The 25342-nt window shown below is 42.8% G+C and overlaps 1 protein-coding gene across 4 annotated transcripts in view; it reads right to left on the minus strand.

Annotated features, from left to right (window-relative positions):
• Positions 1-25342, minus strand: part of RAPGEF5 (Rap guanine nucleotide exchange factor 5) — a 188933-nt gene that overhangs the window by 10650 nt on the left and 152941 nt on the right. For all 4 annotated transcript variants that reach the window (XM_034669071.1, XM_034669058.1, XM_034669076.1 and 1 more), the window contains 9 exons: positions 24357-24387; positions 23317-23395; positions 20972-21121; positions 17018-17115; positions 13736-13858; positions 11900-12078; positions 6477-6567; positions 4582-4632; positions 3689-3776 (listed from right to left, as the gene is read on the minus strand). In XM_034669071.1, coding sequence (XP_034524962.1) covers positions 3689-3776; positions 4582-4632; positions 6477-6567; positions 11900-12078; positions 13736-13858; positions 17018-17115; positions 20972-21121; positions 23317-23395; positions 24357-24387 — 890 coding nt within the window. The remainder of the gene's footprint in view (positions 1-3688; positions 3777-4581; positions 4633-6476; positions 6568-11899; positions 12079-13735; positions 13859-17017; positions 17116-20971; positions 21122-23316; positions 23396-24356; positions 24388-25342) is intronic.

Genomic DNA, 25342 nt, shown 5'->3' on the forward strand with positions numbered 1-25342 from the left:
GCTCCCTGCTCAGCAGGGAATCTGCTTCTCCCTCTCCTTTCATCCCTCCCCCAACTTGTTCTATCTCTCTCTCTCAAATAAATAAAACCTTTTAAAATAAAATTAAAATAAAATATAATATAATATCTTGGGGTGCCTGAGTGGCTCAGTTGGTTAAGCGGCAGACTTGGTTTCGGCTGAGGTCATGATCTCAGGGTGCTCGGATGGAGCCCCGCATCGGGCTCCCTGCTCAGGGCGGTAGCTGCTTCAGGATTCTCTCTTTCTAAAATAAATAAATCTTAGAAGAGAGTAGTTAGCTTTTGCCTTTTTTGTGTGGCAAATAAGTACTGTGTGCACTCTATCTACATCACACGCCACCGAAAAGCCTAGTCTCCCCTAACTCCCTGAGACCTCAGGTTACAAACGCCCTCCCTGAGTCACCTGGTCCATTTCCTCACTGTTACATTACTGTCATCCTCTCCATGTTCCCAAGGATAATGATGAGCGGTCATGACAATAACAGCACTTATCTTTATTAACAGCATCAGACACGGCACTAACAAGAGACTGTAAGGTACAGCCCTGAAGAAACAGGCCAAAGAGCATGTGCAGCTGGCCCACGACCACAGCTCTCCTCATCCCAGGTCCCAGCCAGGACTCAAACCCAGGGAGCCTGGTTCCTCTCCCCAGCCGTGCCTCTCTGGGAGCTCGAGCCGAACAGACTTGGGCATTTCTTACAACCTGTCAGTCACCTTGCCAGATTTATGGTGTGTGGAGTGTGTCTGCAACATTTCAAGTCCTTCCTTGGGGCTCCCTCTCTTCCCTCTGCCTGAGGTCTCTTCTCTTCTTGGGTGGTCTCACTTAACCCCAACCCTCAGGGGCTTGGAGGTCAGGTTGATGCTGGCAGGAGAATAAAGCAGGGAAGGTGCTTTTGGCCAGGTGGGAAGGAGAGAGAGGCTGGAAGGGGCTGCCACCCAGAAGGGGCTTCAAGGGGCTGAAGGTTTTGATGCAGGTGAATGGCAGGTGTGTGATGAAGAAGGTGAGAGAGAGATAAACCAATAAATGGAAGGAAGAAGGAAGGAAGGAAGAAAGAAAAGAAAAGAGACAAAGAGGCAAAGAAAGAAAGAGAAACCTGGGGTCTCAGAACTTGAGTCCTGGGCTGTGAAGCAGTTCAGGGTACCCACCAGGCTGAGTGTGGGAAATGAGCACGGTTCATCCGGAGACACCTGGACACTCTCCAAACACTTCATATAGAACTACTGGACGAAGTGACTCCATTTGGAAATGGCAAGTAAAAGAGGAGGAAAAAATACACAAGCACCCTGATATTCCTTTTATTTAAATACCCCCGCAAATCTGCACTAATCATCTCGGCTCTGAGATACGCACACAGCCCACCAGAGGACCTCAGTTAATCCTCACACACCTGTTGATACTCGCTCTACTGGAAAGGACTACGGTCTCCAAAAACACTGCATGATACACACTGTTCGGCTGCTTCTGCCTTCAGCTCAGCTGGATCTTTTCCCCTACACTTTTTTAGGGTTTCCCATTCATCCACTTTCTGAGTGGATTCCACACCACACGAGGGGGGAAAACTAAACCAAAAAGCAAGAATTCAACTGGGAAACAGGAAAGACACTGGAAGGATCCTCAGGTGAAGCGCTCACTTGCTCATCTGCATGCTTACTGGGAACTGACCAGCTCACAAAAATGAAACAAGGGAGGCCTAATCCTTCTTAACACCCAAGGAGTTCAATCTGGTTCTTTTTCTCTAACAGCAACCCAAAGTGGGAGGCACGGGGGGGGGGGGGGGGGGGGGGGGGGGGCGAGTTTTCACTAAAGCGTTAGTTGTTCTAAAGTAGTTTATCACAACTTTAAAAATTTTTTGCAATTAAAAATAACCCCAAAATTAATGTTTATTTTTTCCAAAACGTTTTGTTTCACGCATGATATATACATATTTTGAATTTTCACCCTATATTCCTTTGGAAATTATTTCAGACAGAAATGATCATTTTAAATACCATAAAGTGCTATTGATGTTTATTTTTACAATGACAAAATATTTAAAAAGGAAAACTAATGCTTATTTAAACTCAAGAAAGCTTCTAATGAAAAAAAGAAAAAAATTACTAGAGTGAATGTATTTTCGGTAGAAAAAAGGGATATTTGTTTTGCTGCCAACAAAGAGGTCTAGATAAACTCAGTAGAGCAGAAAATTGCATCCAAGCTAAGATGTACGTGTGAGACACTTGACTGCCTTAAATATTTTTTGGGGAAAATCACAAATATACAGCAAAAAGCACTGCTCATATCTAATTAAGCTAAAGGGACACTGTCAACTAATTTCTCATTACCTTGAAACTTTTCTTTCAAAATTTTTTCTGCTTAAAATTAATTCCTTTCCCAGATCTGTCATCATTTCCTGTGTTTCCTATTTGTGTCTAAAGGAATGTTACTTCCCACCTGCCACCCCCACTCTCCAGTAGACGATGTTTTATTTTGCAAATAAAAAAATCATAAGCCTGAATAAACTTTTAAATTGTTATTCTGGCATCACAATCTCTCCCTATTTCATCCATTTACATTTAGCAGAGTCTTTTCAGCTTGAATGAAGCATCTGCATGCCTCAGTTGTGCTCATAGAGCATTGTTTCAGGAAGATTCCTGCTTCACACTAGCTGCTGAGCAGCTGAGGAGCTGCAGGGATCACAGCAGCTCAGTAATTCTCCAAGCTCTGGTTGTTCTGGAGAGAAGCTGAGGAGGGAATATCAGCATCCCAGCCAGTGGGGACAGCGATGGGGGAGGGGTGGGTTGGGAGGAGAAGGGCCGGGCCATCCAGCAATCCGGTTCCCAGGCAGCTCATTTCCAGAATCACGTTTGTGAGACCAGTTACTGGGGCCAGACCCAGCAGCAATTACAAGCCTCTGAAGGTGGAGGCTAGATAAAAAGCCTTCCTATAAAATCCCTTGGAAAGAATCAAAATATGGCCAAGAAAAATGACCAAATCCCATTTTCCTGGAAAGCACACAGGTAGGATATAGAGTGAATGTTAGCAGCACTTCCTTTTAATTAACTGTCTTGGTTTGAAAGAGACCACTGAGATCTCATTAGCAAATTGAGCTAACATGTTTCGGGATGAATTATTTGGTGCTCCACAGAAGAGAAGCCAGTGGACCGGCTTGCAGCCGTCACATACTTTCCCAAATGGATGCTACGGCCAGAAAGAAGACAGTCCCTTCTCCACCAATAATTTTCATACCCTATATTGCTGGGGTTGACCACAGGTATTTCTCACACAGCAGCAGCCTGGCGGTTAGCTCTCAGGAATTTAAGTTGCAAACGCAGACCATGATCTGTTTGGGTTCTTTCTCCCAGCCCTACTCGTGGATGGTCAACTCCAAGAAAATAAGATTGCACTTAGAGCACAGCAAAATAAAAACACAAGTTTCCACTGCTAAGTTCTGTGAGCCAGGTGAAAATGCTTTGGTATCTCTCAAATACAATTAAGTATCTCGGCTACCTCAGAAATAATTGAGCATTTGCAAAACTGATCTCAAGCAAACGTGGTTAGGTCTGAACTTCAGAATTACTCTAAAGAAATATACCGAGAGTTCCCCCTGCCCACCTTTTTTTTGCCCTGTACAGTTAGAGTGATACATTTCTGACGATGGAATTGGACAGCATAAAAGATAGAAAATTGTTACCTTTAAGCAACAGCGGCATGAATGGGATTTTGGGTGGTTTCATCTTTTTGAATGCATCTCTGTAGGCTTTGTGATTCAGGGAAGGATCCTGCCAAACCAAGCAGATTACAAAGAGAAAGAAAAATCAATGTGCTATAGAAACAATTCTAAATCCACGTTTGCTATACAATTTGAACATGATTTAGATATCGAGAGGTTCTTTCTCAGGACAAAGTAGATAAAGGTTTCCTAGGAGAATAAACTCACTAAATTAGGGCAGGAAATGCAGGCAATGAATAAAAGTCAACTTATTGGTTTACAATAATGGGAAATGACTACAAAAGAGAGGCACCTTTTGATTGCCCTATTATTTCCTCAAATAGGTTCTTTAAGTACAGTTTCCTCTGCATAATTTCTATCATGAGGTAACCCCAAAGTCTTTTGTTAGGTGCCCTGCAAAGAAAAACCTCCCTCGTGATGCACAGACAATGCACAGAAAATAAGAGAACTCTGTTTTATTGTGTTCTGAAAAGCAACTAGACATTTTTAAAAATCTAAACCTAAGAAATGGTAGAAAGGAGAAAAAGGAGAAAAGAATCATGCATAAGACACTGACTGCACATTCCATTTATACCAATTAATTTTGTAGGCATTGACATGGATGATGTATTCACAAATCCGCATTCTGCAAATCACGTCAAAGGACCATTCTCACTACCTTTCTCCATGGAGAGGAAGAAGCATTAACTGCCAGCTTCCCTCCAGAAGAAGAAAAGCTACAGTTTCATGTGCAAGTGATCTAGCCTGAACTACCAGACATAGTAAAGTGTGGGTCCCAGCCACTGCAATCTACAAAGAAATTCGGTGCTATCAAATTAATTTGAAGAGTAAGTCCCGTTTGGCTCACTACTTACTGTTAAACTTTCAAGTTCAGAGAAAAGTTTCTTAAACTTCCCAGGGATTTTCTAAAATCAAACAAAATACAAAAAAGAAAAGGTCAAAGAAGTCCATTACTTTCAGAGGCACCAAGGGGGGAATGTTTACCAAGCTGAGCTTCCACGTGTCACGTTTCTGACCACAAACACCTCTATCATTTGGTTCTACCCGGACTGCTTCCCACGGTGCAATATTCATCATTCCTTAATGTGACATTCCTTGGGAACGTTGCTAAAAACAGTTTAAAATAAGCAACGGCTACATGACGCAGGAATCTGGCGGGTTAGACATTCCCGGTGATTTTTTAATACAAACTGGGATTTCAGTTCCATATCACTCCTTCATCACAACGTACTCTGTTCTAATTGGTCCAGCCCATTTTGGATCAGCCATGGCGCCGACGCAGGGCCCTGCACATAGTAGGCCATCCATATGTGCATGAAATGCATGCTGTTTAAATTGAACTGAATTCTTTCTCTCAATTTCTGCACATCAAGACTTCTTTCCAGGTTTAATTCAAAGTCCACTCTCCTCTGAGCCTTGCTGGCCATTGGTTTCCCTCCTGCTCTGATCGATGGTGGCATCTGTTGTCCTCTGCCTTTCATCTTGTGATGCGCAAGCAGGGCTTGTTTGCTTAACCAGGGCAGGCAGGCCTCTCGTTTCTTTTCTTTTGCACTCCTCTTAGGAGCACTGACCCTGACCCTCAGGTCACCACCACGCATTCCAATAGAGAATGGCCCCCAAAGCAAAGAAAGTGAATCCCTAAGATGCTCACAGCCCTGTGCTGAGATATCTCTCTCTCTCACACACACACACACACACACTCACACACACACACACACACACACAAAAGATAGTTGGCCTATCTTGCAGGAGTGAGAATTGGGAACCATGAAGAGAATGGAGTAGTGACAGGAGCCGAAGCTGAGGGGGCTGGAGAGAAGCTAAGGAGACTGCATGAGACACACGCAGGTCAGGGCCATCAGGGAGCAGCCTTGACAGTACAAGAGAAAGGCTGAGGGAGAGAAATGGTACACGCAGCGAGGCAGCCAGTCAGCAGGGAACAGAGAGAGAGAGAGAGACAAACAAAAGTCCAAAGAAAGAAGGTGATGGGGCCAGGGGAGAGGCCAGAGCCCTCAGTCTGTGTCTGGCCACACTCGGGGAAGCCCCAGTTTCAGCTCTTCCCACATATGCCCTTAGCGTCCATGTCCCAGGACTTGGGTTAACTTGAGTGGGCCTCTCCATCTTAGAACCCAGGTAGCCTTTGTCACGCAACACGGACAGAGCCCAGACTTGCGAGGCCTGAAACTTAACACTTTGTGGCCCCTCTTTAAAAAAAAAAATACAAAATTACTTTACTTCTGCAAATTTTATACAGATATACATCACCACATGAACACACTGCCGGGGGGGGGGGCCCTGCAAGAGAGAGGCCTAGGAGCTTACACTCATTAGCACCTCAGCCAATCCGCTTCCGGACACCTGCCCCGCTCCTGAAAGGACCAACCACACTATCATGGCAGCAGAGCAGAAAACAAATTCTAGCTGTAGAGCATTTTACAATTTTTATCTCCTTCATATATGTGTGTGTGTCCGTGTGTGTACATATATGTATTATGTATACGAACACATATATAATATATATTTCATGTATTTTATATAAATAATAGAACCATTTTGAAGACAATTTGATCAAAAGAGTCCCACCTGACACATTCATTTTTAACTTTTTTTTCCCTAGTAGTACTTAACTCATTTAAACCATCTAAATCAATTTATTTTGAAGAGAGGCCTTTCGCGGGAGTATTTCCCGTTCGGTTTCATTTATCCCTAAGCCCCCACTCCCCTTTCCACGTGGACCCCCAAGGCTCACCTCCCAGGTCTGCGACAGCCGGCTAACAGAAGCAGTGTTGAGACCCATCACAATAGCAAAAAAAGAATTCAGGTTTCTCTGGGCTTTGCAGCTGCGGAATAAAGAAAGCACAAGGTACTTAGAGCAACACCCTTTTGCCAGCTGACTGCAAAAGATGACGCTGAAAAAACTCTCCTGGGCCACAGAGTTCAACGTCCAGGACAGCACTGAACTCTGTCTCCAAGGCCAACACACACTGAGTGCCCCTGAGTGTGGGGGGGTTGGTGGTATCCCCTCCAACGTTTCTCACACAGGTGACAGACTCAAACACTCCAGCTCATTCTTACCTCTAGGAAAAGATCTGTCCTCCAGACACCCTCTGGACACTTCAAAAGATTCCTCCTTTTAAAAAATCTATTTTGGATGATGCATTTACAATTTCAACTGAAAACTCTTAAATTCATGTTTCTTTACACAAAGCATACTCTCATTATAACAGCTCTCCTATCCCATCTCCATACTCAGGATGCTGTCATTATGTTTTGACAGACAAACCCCTCTCACCTCACCCCTCACCAGTCCAAGCTCCCCCTCCCATGACATTCAGACCCATTTTCTTTGCTATCAACTACACAGCTACTATATTATATGTATCCATGTAAAATACGGCATGTATTGTGGGGACACTGTCCCACGTATCTCATTTAGAGAAAAAAAGGAAGAAATAAAATGCAAAATAAAATCACATTGAGCTCCAGTCACTCTGTAAGCTTATCTGTTCTGCATAACGTCAATCATGCCCTTTAACCTAATTGGTCAAAATTCCACTCATTTTCAAAGCCTGTGGCGAGGGCTTGGTCTCCCAGGTCAGCCAGGACACCTTGTGAGTTCCAGACGCTCCTTTATCTGGGGCGTTTTAAAAAACCACTTCTCTGAGCCAAATTTTTAACATTAAGAAATTACTCTAACTTGATAAATATGAAGGAATACGAAAGCACTTAACAATAACCTGGGCATGAAAAGTACCAGCTGGGGCCAGGTGCCCTCTCTACCACCACCTCCCCGCAGGGCCTCCCATGGAACTTGCGGACAGGGTGTGTGCTTTCTCAGGGTCCTGCTTTCTCAACTGTACTGTGCTATAGTGTGTAGTATGGATTCTTCACTATCATCACGAATGGCTCTATAACTTCACCAAAAACACATTTCATGATTTGTTTACTTATTCCCCTACTGTTAACATTCAGCTTATTCTCAATTCAGTTCAATACAGAATGCTACAATGAGTATCTCTGTGTATGAAACCTTTTAACTGGATTTATGTTTCCTCTATTTAAGTGAGACATTCATTCGTCACATGATTGGTCAAAAGCTATCCCGGGGCACCTGGGTGGCTCAGTCGTTAAGTGTCTGCCTTCGGCTCAGGAGTGATCCCAGGGTCCTGGGATTGAGCCGCGCATCGGGCTCCCAGCGCGGGCTCCCAGCTCTCCCACTCCCCCTGCTTGTATTCCTTCTCTCGCTGTGTCAAATGAATAAATAAAATCTTAAAAAAAAAAAAAGCCATCTCAACGTTAAAGGTTCTGGACATATATTAACAACTGTCTCCAGAAAGTGTTATGGCTTTCTGGTGGCACAGGCCGTGTAAGAAAGTATCTAGTTCAAAGCCAGTAAAACGGACAGGGCTGTTTCCAGAGTGACACACACAGCTGGCTGTGGGCTGGCAGGTCCTCCCTAAGTGGGCTGCTCCCAGGGCCGCCCCCCCCCCCGCCCCCAGCTGCACCTGGGCTCCAGACAAGGTCCCACCAGGGAGCGTGCAGGAAGTTCTATCCCCACTAATAGCGGAATGTGGAAAGGCACTGCAACCTCCACACCTAGGGTCCGAAGTATCTGGGGTAGGCACCGTCCTGCCGGCCCCTCGCCGCTGAGCCTCCATGGGCCTGAGGTGTGCCTCTCAGGGTCTTCCTTGCCTGGCATCTGGCCCTGCCTGCAGCCTTGGGGTCGGCGAGAGGACACCAAACTCAGTCTAACTGGCCCCTTCATCTGGTTTCTACCGACTTTCTCCAGGGCTGTTTGGTATATTCCATGAATGAACACATCAAGATGCCTCCGGGTCAATGATTTAGAAATCCACCAGTTTTTGTAAATTATCGGTGACTAAAGGGATCCATACTTTGGCTCTGCTTCCCTTTCTGTCTCATCAGCCCCTGGAAAGTTCACACCAGCAGGAACAGACTTGAGGCAGCTCCACGGTTCAGTATGCTAACTTGAGGTGCAGGTTCCTCTGTGGTCGGGGAGAACCGTCCCGCCCTAGGCCACAAGCACCTCCGTGGCAGGCTCTCTCTGACTCCCAGGTCCTCCCACTCACTGCATGATGGAAGCCCCACGGTCCTGTGATTCCTCACTAGACTTAAGATTCCCTACAGCTAGAGGATGTAGCCATTTCATTTGTATGTTCTGCCTGTCACCCAAATACCCAGGATACAGCAAGGCTTTCAGACAGCATTTGCTGGAGTTGAAACAAGATTTTTTGGGGAAATGGTTTTATTTTTATTCATTATAAAAAGGTTTATTATTCCTCTTTTTATTCGGCATCATTTATCTGTCTGGAATCTCAGAATTCTCATCTTTTTTTTTTTTTTTTAAGATTTTATTTATTTATTTGACAGAGATAGAGACAGCCAGCGAGAGAGGGAACACAAAGGGGAATGGGAGAGGAAGAAGCAGGCTCATAGCAGAAGAGCCTGATGTGGGGCTCGATCCCATAACGCCGGGATCACACCCTGAGCCGAAGGCAGACGCTTAACCGCTGTGCCACCCAGGAGCCCCAGAATTCTCATCTTTTTATCTTTTAGTTCCCATAAACAATTTTCCTGGCCCAGATCACTTTTGTAGTCATACAAAAAAAAACAAAACAAAACAAAAAACGCACATATAACTAACGTCTGAACCTATATGATTTCTCTAGAAGACAAATTGATACACTACAAATATTGGATACCAATCCAGCCTGGAATCCTTTGTTACCAAGGTTCATTCATTCCATGATAAGAACAGACTGACACTGAAACATTCCAGTTTAGCAAACACTCCTTTGTCTGTGTGAGGAAATAAACTCCACTCAATCCACAGAGGTGGGGGATGGGGAGGGCGAGAAGGAAAGGAAACATGAATATGCAAATAGATGCCTTAGGCAGGGGAGACACTTCATGATCATGGAAATTACTGTTTTCCCTTGGTTATTCCTACTAGTGTGATTATGAGGAATTTAACTTTATGTTTCTGTTGGCATTCCATTCCATGGGCTAGGGATAGAGAGACCAATACAGTAAATAATTCAAGAGCATGGGGCATATGGAGAAGATGTGAATATATTTCATTTCCCTGAGGATAGATATAATCTCATACTGGAACTAAGCTGTGTGGTGTCATTTTACTCCTTGGGACATTAATGTCCCATTTCTCCAAGTAACTGGCATTTATAAGAAAGCTTTTATCCAAAAGAGCCTCACTTTTATGAATTTCACAGGTCATAGGGAATGCACTGGCCAAAAAAAAAAAAAAAGGGAACATTCACCATAAAAGCTGTCCAAGATTTAGGAATATCTGTTGTATCTCTCTCCTTCCATTCCCAGTCACACCAAACACCAGGTTGGGTACTTCTATTATCTCTTGCTAGGTAAACAAGATACCCTGGCTTCTGGGGGTCTCTTTGCCTATAGTTCAGCCTACGTGCTACCTTCAGATCAGCCTTCCTGAGGGACAGCTCTGATGGTGTCAGTCTCCGGCACAAAAATTGCAATGAATCCCTGTCTTATCAATTCAGTCCAAACTCTTCGATCTGAAATTCAACATCCTTCACAATTTGGTTTTATCTTCCTTTGCAGATCAATCTCCCACAACTTCTGTACACATAACACTTCATTTTGGTCAAATTGGATGAGGTTCCTTTCCCTGACATATGCTGTCTGCCTCCACTGAACTTCTCTGCCTCCCTCCTCCAGGGAGGTTCACCCCTGTGGAGAGTCCGTACTTCTGAATTCTTATCTGTCCAGTTCCCCCCAGAATTCAAATACAGCCTTGAATGCTATTTCCTTCACAAATGTTTTCGAATCCTCCTTTTCCATATCATTAGCATACAAGCTTCCACCCTCCAAAGCCCCAGTAGAATTTGATCTCAGAATAAGGCACCCCCCCCGTTCTATTTTGCACATTAGCCATCTGAGTTATCAAAATATCCCCTCCAGCAGGCTGCAAACTCCTCAGTGGCATGGGTTGGGTGTTGGGTCTGTCTGGTTTCCCCATGGAAACCTATGGTCCCCCTGCAAGGATCTGTACAAGTAATGAGTGACCTATACATAGTTCCTGAACATATTACACTGCTGTAAACTCCAAAACTGTGTGATGTAAAAACTGTTTTGGAAGACAAAGGAGAAATAAAATGGGAAATAGAAGGAAGTGGGAAAGATTCTGACTCATGCTGCCTACTTCTGTTGGGAGGCTGTCCCAAGAGCAGTCTCGGGGTACTAAAAATCTGGTATTTTAAGAGATGCTCTCAGAAAGCTACTAAAATGTCATTCAACTAACCTTTACTGAGTCACTGCTATTTACCAAGCTCTGCACCAGGCATATCAGGTACAATGTTTGATTAGTAATGGCTCCTGTCCTCTGGAGGCTAACACAGCCAAGTGAAAGGATTCTATATAAACACTGAAGTTTAATACATAGAATAAAAAAGTTAAAAGGGAAAAAGCACATGTGTGAGGGAGAGTGGGGGAAGGGAGTAGTTAACGCTGCATCTGAAAGTCAGAGATGGCTTCAGGAAGGAAGCAACATTTGACCTAGGTTTTAAAGAATGACAGCAATTTGCAAGGTGGAAGTGGTCACTTGGGCAGAGCCAACAACGCCATGCCCAGGCCTGGAGGATGGTGTGCATGGGACAGACAGCCATTCAGAGTGGCTGCAGCGTGGAGTGCACCCAGTGGGTGAGGCCCCGAGGTTAGGTGGGACCCTTCAGGGCTGGGCCTGAGGAGGAGTTTGCAAAGTTTGCCCAGTGGGCATCAAGCAGCCAAGAACAGAATCCTAGAATGCATCTGATTTGCAGTTACTCCCCGCCCCCCCATCATCCTCCCCGTTTCGCCAGCCCGCTGTAGCTCACTGGCCACACTGCAGTTCAGCTGCGGGATGGAGCATGCGTGCGCTGGCTGCTTAACCGTGTCCCGCAGCTCAGAGCAGAGCGCCTGAGTCCAGTACTCTGACACTGACTTCAAAGTACAAGCACTTCAAAGGCAAAGGCATAATAGTCAAAAGAACAGATCTTTTCAATCATGTGGTCACTTAACTCAGTATTCTACTTTTACCTCCTAACCCTTCTTATCATCACAAAGAAAAAAAAATGTACTCTCTCGAGGAGACGAGGGGGGTTGCGCTTTTCACCGCCAGAAACTCACTGTGCAGCGATTTTGATGAATTTTTTCACCAGCTGCACCCGCTTGCCCAGCTGAGCGCAGAGCAGAATCTCCGTGGCCACCCAGAGCTGGATCTCGTTGCATCTCTGCAGCAGGAGGCTGAGGTTGGCCGTGTGCTCCCCACTGCCTTGCCGGCTGAAGGTGAAGTAGATCAGCTCTTGCTGCAAGAAGAGGGGTTCACACCCGCATTGATCTTTAGCACAAAGACAAGCTGATGCAAAAGTCCATTTTTAAGGCGACCTCAGGTAGCCACTCTCACCTTATCATGTGTCACGAGAACATAACAATAGATTCAATTTGAAACAATGCCGTTTTAGAGAGGCCTTATTAAATACTGTTCACCTAGAATCCTCACAGAAATTTTATTTTTAGAATGTGCAGATGAGCCAGTTTTACACGAAAATATAAGAAGTGCTAAAGTTTAAATGACAGGCTGAATCAAAGTCAAACTTTCTGAACTTGTTATACGGGCAAAAACAAGTGGAAATGGTTGTCCCTAGTGTAGGTACGTTCTTTCCACAGGGGTTTCACAAGTTTTAGTGTGACTCAGGATCACCTGGAGGCCCGTTACAGCAGCTCGCTGGGCCCCAGCCCCCCAATTTTCTCCTTCAGTAGGTCTGTGGTGGGGGCCCCACACCTGCATTTATAACAAGCTCCCAGATGGTGCTGCTGATACTGGCTGGGTACCCACTCTTTGAGAACCACGGATAAAAGATACAGTAAAATCATGAACAGAGAGAGAGTGAGATTAGGGTACGGTCAAAATTTACAAAATTGAGCAAGACGAGCGACTATTTATATAGGCCGATCGCATGCAGAGCAACGGAAGGGGCGTTCGCACTTTCCAGAAGTGACTCCCACGCTCCCACTGAGAAAGGAGCACAAACAGGGACACATCCTCCTCTACTAACATTTCCAAAGACACAAATCATTTAGCTTGAAGGAGTTCACGAACTGCTTAAATTTAGATTATAATGTTGGAATTTTTTCAATGAGGCCATTGAAAAGACATTCCAAAATGCAAGAGAAGCTCAGGCCCCCAAGGTGGGCCTGAGCTTCTGTTGGGGGCCTGAGCTTCTGCAGAAGGAAAGGCTATTTGTAATGAAACATTTCACTACACGGCAAAGCAAATGCAACATCAGGTTGCAGACAGAGGTCTCATTTCTCACCTCCTGCTTCCTGTGAGCCTTTCTGCTGGCTACATTTCTTCCTAGATTGTCAGTAGTATTTTGCCCCTAATCTATTATTTTATAAATGTTTAAGCTGTCTCCAAAGGGAGGGCTGATGAACATAAAAATCTGAAATATATCTCCAAAGTTTCAAGAAAGTACTTAAAGTTTTGCAGCAGGGTCTAAATGTATAGAATGTTCTTGAGGAAAAGAATGACTATATGTGTATGTTGGTAGTGCATAAATACGATTCTTGGAGAACTACTGTGAACTTTATGGAAAAAATAAAGTATCGATATCAAAGTTGTCGCATGTAAAACGGCTCTTCAGCCCCATTAGAGCTTCATAAACATGCAAATACGTAAGTATTCATACATATAAAAATAGAGCATTTTTATACTACAGTACCCATATGATTATATCAGGAGCAAATAAAGCATGATCATGTGTTCTGATTTTCCTAGGTTTGGGTCAGTCTTTCAATGTATTTAAAGTCCCCAAATATCTTTTGCGCTATGGCGTCCTAAACATAACTGTATCACCAGATGACAGGTCTTCTTAAAACCAAGTCACATACAAGTACTCTTCAAAAAGAATGCAAAGTTAAAGTAACATTAGCATTTATTTTACCTTTTCCTTCCTTTCTTACCTCGTGAATTGAATTGAAGAGACTCCAGTCAAAATTCATTAATTCCAGAGCAAGATCCCAAGTGTTCATTCCCAAAATCCTCATCGACCTTTGCTGTGATTCCTCATTTTCTGCAAATGGGTTCTAAACCAACAGACAGAAGCAAAAGGATCCTCAATAATTCCCAAATGTTTGGCATGGAACTGGCTGGCCACAGAAAGCCACTAGAAGCCCAGATTAGTAAAGTAATCTTGTCTGAGTGCACTTAATATTTTCCCTGGTCTGTTCATCTTTCGTTGAGTTACAACCAATTTGGAAAACAGCCTTGGAAACAGTAGAATGTGATCAATGATACTTCACTGAGTTAGCCTGCCCCTCCCCGACACACACACACACACACACACACACACACACACACGCATCCACAAATCTGATTATAAAACACTGCCCCAGCAGACAGCATAATGAAAGCGAAAGCCCTGAAATCACTTTGGCTTCTGGTAAGAATTAATGTGCCAGCAGGTTAGCATAAAAACAAACAAAAGAAATGTCATGGTGCACTTCAATAAAGACAGACACGGCTTTTACAGGAAATACGTTTAACAAGCCTCATCCCAGACACACATTTACAAATTTTATTAAAATGCCTGTGGAAAGTGATAAAAATTTAAACAAGAAATAAAAAAAAAAAGGTTACTTCATTTATACACCATGGCAGATGATTATTTTAAGTATCTGCTGCTTTACCTACACAAATAGGTATGAGTCTGCTAATACTTCCTTAAAATCTGGCATGGAATTATTAAATGCCACCAAAACTTTAAATACTTTGTCACTGTTAATTTATTAAAAATTATCTGGCATCTTTTCAAAATATTTGATATTTTCTAATTAAAGTACAAATTCTGGCTGGTTTAGTCATTAGAGCACATGATAATGGGGTTGTGAGTTTGAGCCCCACATTGGCTTAGCGTTTACTTAACAAAAAAAAATTCTCCCATTTGAGGGGTTGGATTTGAGTAGTTAATGATGTTAAAATTGTTAATGACTTGGAAAAAAAAAAAAAAGAATGGGACTTTGCAAAAATAACTGACATGACAGGATGAAGGGAGTATTTCAGGTTCCAAACATTAATTCCCATTTTAAAACTGCAAAATTATTTGCATTTTACAAGTTTTACTATTATGAAAAGGTTTCCTAATTTGGAAAAAAAAACAAAACAAAAATAAAAACAAATGACAAAAGATCTTCCCAGAGCTTGTCCACAGACTGGATTCTTTTCAGTGCAAGGCAAGGTACAAATTGTCCCTGTAGCTGAGAGTGGGACACGGGGGAGATCAATGAGGGCGGACTGAAAGAATGCGTGGGCAAATGCTGAGTGGGGGGAAAGCCCACGTTTTTCACAGCCTGATTAGTCTGGAACCAGAGAGATGGCCCACTACACTGCAGGCATTCCGTGGGACAGCCAAGAGCTAGGAACTAACATAAATCTCTGCATACTAATTTGGAGATGTAAGGATATTTTCACTTGGCTTTTTATCCCCCTGCTTTCTCCCTAAATGCACCTTTGCCCTGGTACTGCCCTCTGGTTATCCAAGGCTGTCTACGGCCCTCTCCAACAAACACTTTCTATTTCTCTAACCCATTCACTCAGGGCTCTAATTCCCCCTTTCTGAGAAGATTAACTCTTCCATATCTAAGTGGAGCGGGTGCTAGTGGTCCCACATGTTATCTATCCTGCCCTTACAATATTCCATTTCAAATGAAATCTTTTGGAGATAAAACACTGAACGCTACGATTCCAACAGGGGACTCTCCAGCAGTTTGCAGAGTTGGTGGTGGAAACATCTGAGGGCAGGAAGGCAACCGGCTCATCTGGAAATGTACTTGAAAGCACCCATTTACTCCACGAGAACATTGATTAGGTCTGCCATCTACTCGTCTGAAGCTGGCCCCGGTCGATGGTAGGAGGAGCTCTGGGTGTGCACACCAGGGAACTGCCAGGAAGTCTGTGGGGAGCACGAGGAAGACAGAGTGTGTGTCTCCACCGTCACCCAGGAGCTCCACAGAAGCTACAGGGCAGATTGTCCTCCTCCACAGGGAGGGTTGAAGTCAAGCCAGTCTCACTGTTTACTCGAGGATGCTGTGTGGTATTCTGTCTGTCACATTCCCTGATGGAATTATGGCATGTACAGACACAGAACCCGTGACGTGCTGATGGACACTCAAAGGAGAAGGGCCCAGGTAAGACGGAAGTTTCCCTCTGCTTTGCTCCCTCATCACATACAAATGAAAGGAATGTGTAAGAGCTTCAGAGGAAAATATTATTGGCCTGGAGTCCGAGCACTTCCCTTACTCAGCCTCTCTGAATGTCACAGGGTTACTGGCAATGTTAGATGAGATACTGTACGTAAATTACCCAGCACCTAACTGTCTGGCAGTAAGTGCAAACAATGACAATGATTAGTATTCTGGTAGATTGATGCTTGTAGATAATTTTACATAAAATATTTTTATTATAAGCAGTTTTGGTGAACCCATGTGGCATATACATTCCTCAATGACAAATACAACAGGAGTCAGCTAGAAAGAACCATCCCAGTGACGGCTCCCTGAATAGACCAGGACCATGGCTCTAGATGACACCATCATGATCTGGCAAAGCCCGCTCTTTATAGATGATGGGGCTGAGGCCTGATCCCACCATGCAGAGAGCAAACACAGGCTGAGGTTCTTAGGAAAGTAAGAACGATGTATCATCTGCTTAGGCGTAAATGTTCTTATATTTGAAATGAAAATAACTTACAGCATGGGTTCTACATTTCTTCAAAGTCTTACTCCTCACTGGCATCCGATATACCATTGTTATGAGCCCATCTTACATGGGGAAGGCTGATAATTGACCCTTTCTTCCAGAGAATGGTACAATCAAAGTGCACCAAATAGACCAAAACAAGACAGACTCTCTTTCCCCCTAATCTGCACAGGGTACATGGCTCAGCCAGATCTCCTCATATCCACCAAAAAAAAGAAGGAAGAGAATTAAGATTAATGGACAGGGTGGGTCACTTCTCTCATATCCGTTGTTTCAGAGGCCCAGAGAGAAGCAGGGTTTGATTTAAGAAAGGCTGAGGTTCCCCAAGGTGTACCGTCTTTGATTTGCAAAGGCAGTGTGGTTTGCCAAGTGTATTGCTGGCTAGAGGAGGAAGTAGTTTGATGTGTTTTTCTAACATTCATTATAAAACATACAAAAATATAACTTTGTCTGCCATTTGTGTTTCAATAAAGGCTAAAAGTCCTTACCAAAGTGTCAGCTAGGTCTTTTCGGTAGACATATATCCGACCAGATGCTTCAAGGGATTTGGAGATGGCCAAGTCACTTGGCTGAAGTTCATGCTTTTCTTCATTAAAAAAAAAAGAAAAAGAAAAAGAAAAAGTAATTAGAACACAAGAACAGCATAGGCATACACAGTATATCTAAAGAGTGAAAACTGCCAAAGAAAAATAAATATTTCTATTTATTATTTTTTATTATTTATTTTATTTATTCTTTATTAAATAAACAGAATGCAGATTTAATTCAGTTCTGCATCCTCCATGCGATGGCACAAACGGGACCATGGACCACACTGTTCAATAACCATGAAGCGGAAGCCTTTGCAATTCCTTCTTATATATTTAGTTATTTTTTTAGAACACAGAACAGTTTAGGGCAGAAAGTAAAATTCACTTGCAATCCCATCACTGTATGATAACCATAGGATGGTAATGTTAGTAACATCTGAATATGTTTTTGCTCTGATCTTGACATAAATGTGTGTAAACAACATCCACGCATACATATAATTGCAATTATTTACACATAGGCGTTCCTAATTAGTATGGATACATATATACATATACATTTGCAGGTATTCCATATATGGTTTATATTCTGATTTTATTATAAGCACTTAACCACTTGTCATATTAACTATGTATGTCATGTTTAATTGGCTACATAACAGTCCATTATACCACCATGTAATCTTTCCTCTACTTTGACCAATTTAATAGTTTTCAGTGTGTTTGTCATATCAATCAGATGGCAAGATATATGTAAACACTAGCACGGGGTCTGGCACATAACAGGGGCTTGATAAATGGGATCTATTATTATAGCAGCCATAATATACACTGCTGAAGTCAACATCCTTATGCATAAATCTCTGGCTGCTCATAGATGATTTTTAAAAATAGAGTCCCAGTAATGGAATTACTAGGTCAAAGGGGAATGAATATTTTTTTCAAGTTTTTGATACAAATTGCCAAATTGCTTTCAAATTCTTACACTGACCAACACTGATCATTTCTTGTGGTAAGTCTGCTATTTAGCTAAAACCAAAAATAGAATCTCAGTTTTTTTTAAATTTCTTGACTACTGGAGAAGCCGAGTATTTTTCATGTATTCTTCTATTTCCCTTATTACAAATTATTCCTGTCCGTCAGCCACGTTTCTACCATCGTTGGAGCTCTCTTACAACACGATAGCCTTCTTTGTAGAAAAATGTCCTCCTCCTAAATACAAATTGCAGATGGGAACTGACTAAACTTATCCTCAAGTTTACTGCACTGTAACATAATCAGCTTCTAATTCAGCCTTTTAGTTACCCAGCATGGTTGGGGAATACAATATTCCATGTATCTTTTTCTAGATAACTTAATCAGTTCAAAGGCCAAATTTTGTTTTGAACATTTCTGCTTAATACAGAGTACACAAATGATAATCCAATATATTCTTTATGGCCCAGCATTATAAAGATCAATAGCACTTTCACGTCAGGCTGTTGACACGTGGTAAATGGTCCCACACAGCTGGGCTCTGAAGTTCTCCCACCTCCTCTCCCTCTTTCTCTAGCTACAATTTCTTGCAAGCCTGTGTGACCATGTCCACCTTACACTGGAATTTGTGAGAGCCATTTTGCCCTTGCTACAGAATAAAATGCCATGCTGGCTGGCTGGCTGGCTTCCTTCCTTCCTCCCTACCTCCCTTTCTTTTTAAGATTTTATTTATTTATTTGACAGAGAGCGAGCTCGAGCACACAAGCAGTGGGGAGAGGCAGAGGGAGAAGCAGACTCCCTGCCTAGCAGATGCGGGACTGATCCCAGGACTCTGGAATCATGACCTAAGCCGAAGGCAGCCACTTAACCGACTGAGCCACCCAGGCACCCCACCATGGCTTTCCGACGGTAACTTTTCCATTTTCCGGGAAATGTTTTTTTTTCTTATTTTCAGGTTTGTCACTATACTCTCTAAGAGAAAAGCTCATAGAATTTTAAGCTCTGATAAACGAGGTAGGTAGGTTTCTGTTACTACATACATTGTACCCGCTCTGGGTATAAAAGAGCTAGAAACCTACTGAAAGCCATGAGGATAACAGTACCAGTCCTTTTAGAAAAATCCACACCACCTACAACATTTGCAACATTTTAAAACTTTGACAAAAAGAAAGTAAGAGTAGACCTCACTGTCACTTCATTTTGAAGTGGTATTCAAAACACTATTTACTGAAAATTAGGTAACTAGAGCGAGGAATACATTAAACTCTGTTTTTTTCCTTCTTTTTCTTCATTAAGCATTATTGCTTGGAGGATATTAAGCCACAGGCGGAAAGGTTCTTAACAGACAAAAGTACTAATTGATGGGAAATGATGGCACATTTCCAAATCTGTGGGATAATTCAAGAGATAAGCTGATATTTCTAGAGAAGATTAGCAATGAGTCTATACACATTAGAATGACATTGGCCTCCCTGATGAATCTAATTTAATAGAGTGTAAAAACAGTATTTCATGGCCATCAAATAGATATTGGTAGTACAACAGCTACTCATTACTTTCCAGATTCATGTGTGGCCCTGGGCTGACTCTGAGTCAGCCCCAAGGGAGAGGGGTCTCAGTCATGCTACCAAGTTCACTTAGGGTCCTTCTTCCTCCAGAACAGGGACCCAATGACTACTTTCTGTAACGGTACTGTCTTGAGAGGCAAATGTTGGTTTTGATGAAGTGTAATATTGTTTGGAATCATTTAATATTTTTGGTAACTTAAAATTTAATATAATACACATTTATCATATCTATCTGGAATGCTTTAAATATTTTATTAAAAATTCAACACTCTCTGATTAAAATTCATATAGTCCAGATGTTTCTCCCACTTTTGCTCTTTTTCTCTAGATAATGTTTTGATGGGATGCATAATTAGGGCCCCTTGAGAGGGAGGAGAGACTCTCATTAGGCCCAGGGAGAAGGGCTATACGGTTTGCGTATGTAATCCACTAGCTTATAGGACCATTTCATCTGCTTCTGAGTAACAAAGCAACAGAAGATTCTGTCACAGAAATGCTTTAACACCAAGTTAAATCCTGATCTCCTCCTTCCCCTAGCATGATAACAAAGGGTAAACAGGAACGCAGGTTTTCTGCTCCCGCGCCCCCCCCCCGCCCATCTCTGGTTGATTAGTTCACACAGTACTCCCATTTTTCAACTACTGATGCTAAGTCACTTTCTTTGTATTTTTCTCAGGGTTAATGAGATATTAAATAAAGATTGTAAGCCAAAAAGGAGGCCAGCAACATTGAGATCTGACAGGCCCCAGTGAAAACGAAGGGGTCTGTTCAGGTCACGCAGATCAATAGTGTCAGCTTGTAATCTGTGTGATCTTATTCAAAACAGACAATAAACCATTCTCTGAGGATAAATAAGGCCCAGTAGAAGGAAAAGCTGTAACCAGACCTCACTCCCCACGTCCACCTGAAAGAACGCTGCCTGCGAGCTTTCAGCTTATTGGAGTTTTTATTTCCTTCAACGGGGAGTCTTTTTTAAGTATTAAACTGTCAGCCAGCAATATGACTAGTTCAAGGCTGTCTTTCTTTTTCCTTCCTAAAGTAATTTCATCCTTTAGCAATTTCCCAAGTTAATTTAAACATGAAAATAGAAGGCTTATCTAGAGTATAAAATATGAAAAGCTTTATAATATATTTCAAAACACTGGCATGGCCCTTTATTCGGTTCTTGCGGAGGAAATTCAGGATCCAACAGCATCCAGCTGTTGTCATGGAAACGCCTCTGCGAGGCAGCTTCTTATTGTTACTGTGGTCATCCAGCTGCGGACCCAGAAGGGACAAGCCGCACGTTTACTCTATAAAAATGTCGGCTCTCCTCCTTTCAGAGGTGATCCAGTGCAAGATGAATATTCCAGGACAGAAAACAGCTTACCCCCAGAGAACGCGACGGCCACCAGGGCCAGATCTTCTTCCGCATGTTGGATCTTTTCTGCCACAACCTTCAGGATCTCGTGCGCGGTACTGGAAACTTTTGCCTTCACACTGACATAGGAGTGCTCCGTAATGTACACGTGGCAAAAAACTGCACACAACACAAGAATTGTTAGTCAACAGAGGGCTGTGGTCATGAGGTATGGACTTTTGCAAATGAAGGCATCCCCCTTCCTACTCTCTTTAGTATAAAACGCACGCAACCCGATTTACATATTTATGTCTGCACATGGGTGCCTGAGGGCATCCACATAGAAATGTGTGCTTGCCTACACAGGAGATACAGACGTTATAAAGCTGGTGAATGAGCAGGCCGAGGATGTAGGCTTCCCAACCGTAATCAGAGACCCATGTCACGAAAGCATGAGCTCATGGTGGAGATGGCCTGACCACGGCACAGTGGAATGGGGGGCTCTGAGCCCCTTCTTGGAGGGTTACTGACATTTCTCAAAGCACTATATTAAGATATCTAACTCACACATTTTTATTTTACACTCCATTTCTGGACAGTCACAGTGGCTCAATTAGGAACACCACATTTTGCCATTAGAGTTCTCATAAGCTTATCTAAAAAATCTGCCAGTTTGCCCTGGTTTTTGTGTTCAGTGTCTTGATCATTTAATAACGATGTCCCTGATCAAGATGGGGGTGAGTTTGGTTTCCAAACAGAAACCACATTTCTAGCCCTTTAAATTTCCTTTTTATTGTCTGCAGTGCAAATAATCATTACTAGGACATCATCACTATCAGGGTAACTCGGGGTCCTGGAAAAAATTTTCTTTATGATTTGAGAGTAGAAACTGTTACATAACTGATACATTGTTTCTTACAGCAGCTACTTTGAATTATAAAATACTAGCTCTTTCAAAAAGATAATACATTTAGATATTCTTCTCTGCCGTATTGCAAAAAATAAAAAACAAAGGGGGAGTGTAGTTCCTAGAGAAAGCTTACATGCAATTTAAATGGCCCCACAAAAATAAACCCAGGATGGTTTCCACAGAAAGGCAAATGAAGCAAAAGAAAAACTAGGAGTTTACAGGTAGGAACCTCAAAGTGAACAGGCCACCGGAAGGTCTTGGTTTGGTTGGGTATGTCACTAAAACAATAGCCTCTAACAAACGGTTGTTTTATTTATTGTCAATAGACACATGAGAGGCAAAAAAAGCTTTTTTGCTTCCACAGAAAAATACAATTCTTGAGCAAGACAAGATCCAGTGCACAAACCACTGAATATGAGGACAGTTTACTACCTGCTTAATAAACTGATGAACAAAAAGAGGCCAGCGGTCTCGAAATACTTATACTGTTTGTAACTCAGCTTGGGAAATTATCCAATTAAACTGTCAGACAAATCAGCATGAAGGATCAGCAACTAAGGAATTAGGAGGGAAGAGCATTTCTTTCCCAGCTCCCACAACCACTACGTAGCAGAAGCATCAGTGTGACACTTTGTTGTTTAAGTATGTGAGAAGCTGAGCAGACATGCAACATTCACACTTAGGGTTTCAGCACATACAGAGGGGTGGGCTCAAAGAGAAGTTTCCTAGTCACAATAGTTGAATGTCTCCCCAGGCTCTGCACTTGGCTCGACCTTTATGAAAACAGGAGGAAACCATTTCCTGTTCTGTTACAAGGTAGTAACACAGAAGGCAACACCTTCAGGGGGCTAAAGAGTGATCCCCCCCCCGCCCCATACGGTGCGAACAGCCTTCTTCAGAGTGGGTCCCAGCCCTGTTGCCAGGGAGCAGAGGGGAGCACTGACCGTGGGCAGACTGGGCATGTGGCACTGCCCAAGGGAAAAGCCTTGCCTTGCGGGGAATTTCAGTTGCACTTCCTTCTTTCCACTATTCTCGCCAAGAGTCTCTTCTCTACATCTCAGGGACTGACCCCACCAAAGCCCCGTACGTTGGCTTTAGTGGACTTTCCAGCCAGTCCCAGGCAATGGGCTGACAGATCAAGGGAGAAAGCAGCCAAGAGGAACAGGTGGTACTTTCCAGGCAATTTTGCACCTCTCCCCAAGAAAGTAAAGAGGCTCTTCGAAGTCTTCTTTCCTTCCTTCTAAATTAAAAATGTCCTTGGTCCCTGACACACTGGTGTATGATCAAGAAAACAGCAACACTCAAGGCAAGAAAATAAAGACCATCATATTGGGTGCGAACATATTTGTCACAGGGGTGTGACAACTGGAAATGGTCCAAGGCAGGCTGATGTGTTAGTGCTGGAGAATGAAGGTGATTAACCGCTACTCCACCTACCCCTAACCCTTGTTAAAATCATACTCACTTTCCTCTGTTTCAGTCACAGTTCCTCTATGCTGGAGCCAGTTTTCCTTAAGACTGAATTGGTGGAAAAGGGCTTTATTCTGTGAGAAGCGAGAAAGAGAACAATGAATGAATGCATTCCTGCCCTTTGGAAAACCATAGCTGTTTACAACATGTTCCAAAAGAGCTGGCCAATTTTTCTTTCCTCTTTCTTTTTCTTTCTTTCTTTTTTTTTTAAATATGAAATCCACCCATCCAATTTTAGAGGAATAAATAGGGAGTTGCCTCTATTAATGCATGTGGAGATAGAGATTCTGAGCAACGTAACAGACCTTGGCCAAAGCCAGGCGCAGGCAACAAGCTCCTATAATTATTCCCCGCAACATGCTGGAGAGTATTGGCATGATTCTGAACCTCTGGCTACTACAAACATCCACAGATTCTTCTCTAGAGAGAGACAACCCAACATTAGCCATGCTTTTGCATAAAGCAACTTCAAGACGGTTGCCTGCTTCTGCTGCAGCACAATGACTTGCTTAAGGGACATAAGTCCATTATTCATTATGATTAACCACCCGACAGATCAGCTTCTACGAAACTTGTGCCTGACATCTCAATTTGCATTTCCCCTTCCAGGTGAATAGGAAACACACTCCTCCTTTTCTTTCTGTCGGGTTGAAAAGTACAAACCTTTTGCTTATCACTAGACTTCCTCACCCCTGCAGTCAAGATCTTGCCTGTGTTTTTTTTTTTCTTTTTTTTACATCAACGTTTCAAATTCAAATTTATATCAGTCTGGGAACACTGGGGAAACTCTGAGATTCCAAAAACATGCAGAATGTCAAGTCGAGGGCACATGGCTAGCGCCCGATCTGGTCTCGTGCAGCACGGGCAAAGCGAAGTGGAGCAGCAAAGCGCCCTAAGCCACAGCCCCAGGCTTCCCCGCCTGCCCCGGTCGGCTTGAGGCAGTATTCATTTTAATTATGAAGAAATGCCAAGTGAGGCAAAGCAAGGTCTCCAAACTGGATGGCCCCATTACGGATAGAGAAAGGTCCGCCTCACCTTCCTTTGTGGTGAATATTCATCTACGGTGCTGAAAGGGAAATGACAAGAAATCAGTCTTTGTCCCAAACCCAGAATAATGCAGTGATTGTCACAGAAGACTAATTTTCAGGCAATGGGCAGAGGTTTTTGCTTCTCAGAAAGATAAAAGCTGGTATTCATTAGGTCACTATGTATAACACCCTCGACATTGGGCTCTGGGTTTCGACTGAATAAGGAAGAAAAGAGGCTAACTGCTCAACAGGTGTATTTTACTTGCTAGGCACAGAAAGTGAGTGCTGAAGGAAGAACTGGACTTATTCAGTGCACAGAAACTCTCAGCTTTCTCATATACTGAGAGGTTTGGGTGAAATTATTGTTATTTGATGGTTAAGTCAGCCAAGGCACCTCTTTTCCAGAATGTTTACATGTGTGGCGGAAGTAGGGGACATTCTGTAGGTCCCCAGATCAAGTCTTCTTCCAGAATCTAGAGATATCTCATAATCTTTTACCAAAGAGGCAAGAGTCATACCATATCATTTTCTCATTTTAATCTATTATTTCCCATTTTATGTTGTTTTTTTAACGGGATGTATTAAGTTCCATTAATGTACTGAATGCATTCAAATATATTAAACCATGAATTAAGGTTTCCCAAGAGTGAGCAGGTCTGCCTTACGGCAGAGACCAACTTCTATGTGGGGGATTATTTTGATGTAAAGGTTTTCTCTCTTTTTCTTTCCTGTTTCACTTATTTGTTCCCGTTTTCATACTAGTCTTCAGCACTGAGAGCTTATTATGGTGTAGACCATGACGAAGGAACATCACCCAAATTCCCAACATTTGTATCTAACACTGTCCTAAACTGCATCTCATTTCTGAATTTCTAAATGTGTGATTTTCATGATTGAGGACTAAAGCTGACACATGATTTATTTACGCCCTAAAATTAATTTATATAGACATTTAATTTGCAAAAGGATCTCTCTTTACTAAAATTAGGTCAG

This window comes from Ailuropoda melanoleuca, chromosome 1 (genome assembly GCF_002007445.2).
Source record: "Ailuropoda melanoleuca isolate Jingjing chromosome 1, ASM200744v2, whole genome shotgun sequence".
Taxonomy (NCBI): Eukaryota; Metazoa; Chordata; class Mammalia; order Carnivora; family Ursidae; genus Ailuropoda; species Ailuropoda melanoleuca.